Source organism: Pezoporus occidentalis, unplaced genomic scaffold (assembly GCF_034315485.1).
Source record: "Pezoporus occidentalis ecotype Australia unplaced genomic scaffold, CSIRO_AGI_Poc_V1 ctg185, whole genome shotgun sequence".
Taxonomy (NCBI): Eukaryota; Metazoa; Chordata; class Aves; order Psittaciformes; family Psittacidae; genus Pezoporus; species Pezoporus occidentalis.
Genome location: NW_026913693.1, coordinates 534807 through 539592, shown reverse-complemented (window position 1 = coordinate 539592; position 4786 = coordinate 534807). Strand labels below are relative to the sequence as shown.

Below are 4786 nucleotides of genomic sequence, written 5' to 3'. Positions count from 1 at the left end.
AGAAGTTCACGAGTAGTGCATAAGACTGGGAACGCAGAAGAACTAGGTTATAGTCCCCCGGGAATGCATCTTCTCCAAGGCTGGCAGTCTCTAAGACCTCAGTGTATACACGGTGTCATCCTGCCTGCCTCCTCCTGCAAGCCAGGGGACCCACTGAAGCATTGACAGTGCCTTACATGGAAATGGTGGTCAAATGAACTAGCAATTCCTGAGTTCTGTTTCCATAATGTGAAAAATGAGGTGTAAAAGTGTGCATTGCTACTAACTACTATAGATGACAGATTTTAGAATTCCTATGTTTTAGGAACAAATGGAGTGCCTCTGTCAGGCAGCCTCATTTTTTTACTTCAGACAAGTCATAGCACATCCTCTAGTCTAAGGACAACCCACAACCGCTGCTTCAGCCGGGTGTGCAAAGACAAACACAGAGTCATCTCACCTAACGTCAACCATACAACATTTTAACGTCCCAGCCAGCTGATGGCTAAGCGGTAGTTCATGCCTTCCCAAAATCGGTCCTGCAGCAGGCGGCAGAAGCACCCCTCTGGAAATGCCCGTCTCTGCTGACTGTGGGGAAACCCGGAGGACCCCTCAGGCTGCTCAGACACAACCTGAGGTTGCTGAAGTTAGGTGACGCGCATCCCACCACCGGCCTCGAAGGTGGGAGCAACTCTGGGCCACGTGCAACAATCCAGCTGAAGCCGGGGCGGGAGTTTTTGACCAAAATGCCCTCTTTCCGTTCCTTCCCATTTATTTATTTTCGGTGCAGGGTCGCTTGGCAGCGGCACACCGCGGTGGGCGCACCCTTTACCCCCCCCCCCGCCCCGCCGCCTCTTCCCCCAAGGAGCTCCGCTTCCCCACACCGAGCTGCTGCCGTGCCGCGACCCCGGGGCCCCTCCGCGATAGGAGCGGCAGCGGCGCTTCCCAGCGTCACTGCTCGGCCGAGCCCCATCGCCGCCGCTGGGCGCCGCGCGACGTGTCCAATGAGCGGGGCCGGGGCGGGCTCGGGAGCGGCGCCGCCGGTACTTAGGCTCGCCGAAGGGGCCGAGCAACCCACAGCGGAGCGGGGCGGCACAGCCGGAGGAGCTGAGCGAGCAGCGGGGAAAGGACGCGGCTCGTTTCCTCTGCAGCGCCCATGGGGACAGGAAGACTTTAAAGGAGTTTGGGGGGGGTTCTGGCGCTGGGCGACCACGGGTACGGAGGGGAGCGAGAGGAACCCCGGAGTGGGGGGCGCTGATCGCCTGCTCTTCGCCTTGCTCCTTGCGGGGTTCAGGCCGGGCTGCAGGGATTGGCAGGCAGGGGTGTCAGGTCCGAGGCTGTGCGCTCCTCCAGGTGCCCTCCCTCGCGTAGCGCTGCCCAGCGCAGCTCGGCTCGGCAGAGGGAAAAGCTCAGGACCCTATGGGGCAGGCCCACTTACTCACCCCGGGAGCCCTCTCCCCTTGCGGAGCGAGGGCTCCCGGGCCAACTCCGTTCCCTCGCGCAAAGCTGGCAGGCGGCGTGAGCTGCCTTCTTGCGCGGCGGCGGAAGCCGGGCGCTTCGGGACCGCAGGCAGCCCCACACGGGGAGACGGGGCTCTGCTCTGCCCGCTCACCGAGGGCAGGGGGAAGGATCCGCACTAGGAGTTACTCCCTTGCATATACGGGAGGGAAGAAGCGGGGGAGGGATGAAGGCTTAGGGCGGAATCGCTGAGATCTTTTGTATGTGCACTGAATATCTTTTTCTTTCATTTTTTCCTTGCTCCCCTTCACTTGTTCTCTCTGTCCCTGCTCACCCCACCCTTCCTTCAGATCCGGCCATTCCTGCCCTCGCCTCGCCCTGTCATTGATGGGAAATCAACTGGATCGCATCACCCACCTGAATTACAGTGAGCTGCCGACCGGGGACCCCTCGGGGATAGAGAAAGACGAGCTGCGCGTCGGGGTGGCTTACTTCTTTTCGGATGAGGAGGAGGACCTGGACGAGCGAGGCCAGCCAGACAAGTACAGCGTGAAGGGTTCCGGCAGCCCTGACCAGGAGACGCCCACCCACCACCTCCACCACCAGCTGGTGCTAAACGAGACACAGTTCTCTGCTTTCCGCGGCCAGGAATGTATCTTCTCCAAGGTCAGCAGCGGCCCCCAGGCTGGGGACCTCAGCGTATACTCGGTGTCAGCCTTGCCTGCCCTCTGCAAGCCGGGGGACCTGCTGGAGCTGCTCTATCTGGGGCCGTCGGAGCACCCTCCGCCGCACTGGGCAGTGTACGTGGGCAGCGGGCAGATCATCCACCTGCACCAGGGGCAGATTCGCCAGGACAGCTTGTACGAGGCGGCCGCGGGCAACGTGGGCCGCGTGGTGAATAGCTGGTACCGCTTTCGCCCGCTGGTGGCTGAGCTGGTGGTGCAAAACGCCTGCGGGCACCTGGGCTTAAAAAGCGACGAGATCTGCTGGACTAACTCCGAGAGCTTCGCCGCCTGGTGCCGCTTCGGGAAAAGGGAGTTCAAAGCCGGGGGGGAGCTGCAGGCTGCTGCCGGCACCCAGCACCAACAGCAATACTATCTCAAGATCCACTTGGCAGAGAACAAGGTGCACACGGTGAGGTTCCACAGCCTGGAGGATCTAATACGAGAGAAGCGCAGGATCGATGCCAGTGGCAAACTGAGGGTGATCAAAGACCTGGCTATAGTGGATGGAAAGGAATAGGGAAGAGCAGGGGTACATCTTCCTTCTGCCCTGCCCAGGGAAACCAGCCTGCCACAGAAACAGGAGGCTGCACCCACTTTCCGTGGGACACGACTGGAAGCAGGATCCATGGCAACATTCCAGAAAACCAGCATTCTTTACACCCATAGCCAGTATTTTGTTTGGCTTTTAATAGCATTAATGCTGAAAGAGCAAGAGAGAGGAAGAAAAGAGGGGGGAAGTGCAGGAAGGCTGTTCTCAGAGTATGTGGACAAAGTCTCTCCTGTTGATCGATGTTGATCATTCTAGCAACACACCAATAAAATTTCAAATTGAAATTTTTTTTTAATTTTTATTTCATGGCTTTAATCCATGATAAGTTTTGAACAGCTGGGGCCGTGGATGTGGATTTAGCTAAATGAGTTTCTAGCTAATATTTGCCTTGCAGCCAACCAAAAGCGTCAGTTATACTTTGCTAACTGGGAGGGGAAGGGAGTTGGGCAGTGTGGGGACAAATGCCTCTTTCTTTTGTTTGTCAGCACTGTTTCAGACTGTAGCTGCAACCCAAATTTTGTCCTAGCCAGTTCTGGCAAAATATTAACAGGGGAAAATGCTTCCATGTTTCTGCTTGAAATCTATCACATTTAAAGTATTTGTCTTCTTTGCTTTCTGTTCACAGCTCTCTGCTAAATGTCATCATAATGCATAAGTTCTTTCCACCTCTTCCCTCCTCCCACCTTTCCTGAATTTTTTTTTTTTTTGAAAAAAGTTGATGAGCAGCTGTTTTCCTGAACAAAGTTAATTGGTTAAAGGAAGTGGTTTATCTTGGAGAGCAGTACACTGTGTTGCTCCTCAGAGATCCAGCCTCTAGGATCTCACGCTTGAGCTGTGGATTTGTATCGCTGTAGTGATTCTCACTGCACCACTGCTTCAATACCTCTTCGTGCATAGGTCAATAGAATCCTGCAAGAAACGAATAGGTTTGAATTCTGCATGTTGCCTCCTTGAACCAGCAATTCATTGCATACTTTCAATTCCACTTAAAGAAAAAGATGTAATGTGGCCAAGTTCATCTTGCATTTCAAATTTTAAGCAACTAAAAAATCCTGTTCAGTCGAAGTTTAGAAGTCCACAGCTGCATTTAAAAGATGCCTTTTAATGTGATGTGATCAATGCCTTGTCTGTATTTCTGATCCTACTCACTCATTGCTTAATTATAAGTTTTGAAGTGAAAGATCAGAGTATTAAATATATATTAAAAAATCTCAACATGGTAAGTATACTGGGGCATTTCTAGAGTCGATTCTTTTTAATTATTCTTGAGCTGCATACAAGTTGTGCTAAGCATTTTGTCTCTGCATGTTTCAGTACTGGAAAAAAAAATGCATTTGTTTTTGTCCCCTCTTCAATGTCAGATGGCAGAACAGAAGTAATATCCCTCTTCTGTGTATACAATACACTCCACCCCTTATCAATGTACTGTGTCCTGGCTCCTTTTTTTATTAAACAATGTCATAAGCAACACTGTTGCAATAGTAATTTCATTTCTACAAAGCGTTTGCCTCCCATGGCTGAAGCTGTGAGGGTGGAGTGTACTTCATTATAATAAAAGTGTCAGCATAAATATCTTTGCTTAAAAAAAAACCAAACAAAACACCAAAATCAACAAACCAAAAAAAAAAAAAAACAAACAAAAAAAACAGCCAGAAGCTGCACCCTTTCAGTGAAGGTCATCAAATTGGCTTTGGGTTGCTGTTACACTTGGCAAAGTTATGTGGTAATAGGCAGTGTCACTTTTACCCCCTCCCCTCCACTTTAGTGTCTTGGTTAGTACAGCAGAGGGTAAAGATGTGAAAAATGCGAATTGTCATTACTGACAAATTTCTGCTGAAATAGCCTCAAATCAAAACATATGTTATGAATGTGTAATATTTTAGCTTTAGATTGACAATGTTTTCTGATAAAGATAGCTTTCCATGACATGAACTCTACATAGTATTTGTGTATCTCAATTTTCATACTGTGTTAGATCTCCTAAATTGTTCATTAGAACTGTTTTCCCTACATCACTCGGTGAGGGCACAGTGGGATTGCAGAAAGACACTGGCTTTACACCCAAGGTACTTAA

The 4786-nt window shown here is 51.1% G+C and overlaps 1 protein-coding gene across 1 annotated transcript; it reads left to right on the top strand.

The window, feature by feature from the left end:
- Positions 1–994: 994 nt before the first annotated feature.
- LRATD1 (LRAT domain containing 1) lies at positions 995–4180 on the top strand. Its single transcript, XM_062615884.1, has 2 exons — positions 995–1194; positions 1788–4180. Exon 2 carries the CDS (start codon positions 1825–1827, stop codon positions 2677–2679), a length of 855 nt encoding a protein of 284 aa, XP_062471868.1. The 5' UTR covers positions 995–1194; positions 1788–1824; the 3' UTR covers positions 2680–4180.
- The last annotated feature ends 606 nt before the right edge of the window (positions 4181–4786 follow it).

What these genes read in the sequence shown, in the direction of transcription:
- LRATD1 (XM_062615884.1), top strand. Translation starts at nt 1,825, where the DNA reads ATGGGAAATCAACTGGATCGCATCACCCACCTGAATTACAGTGAGCTG.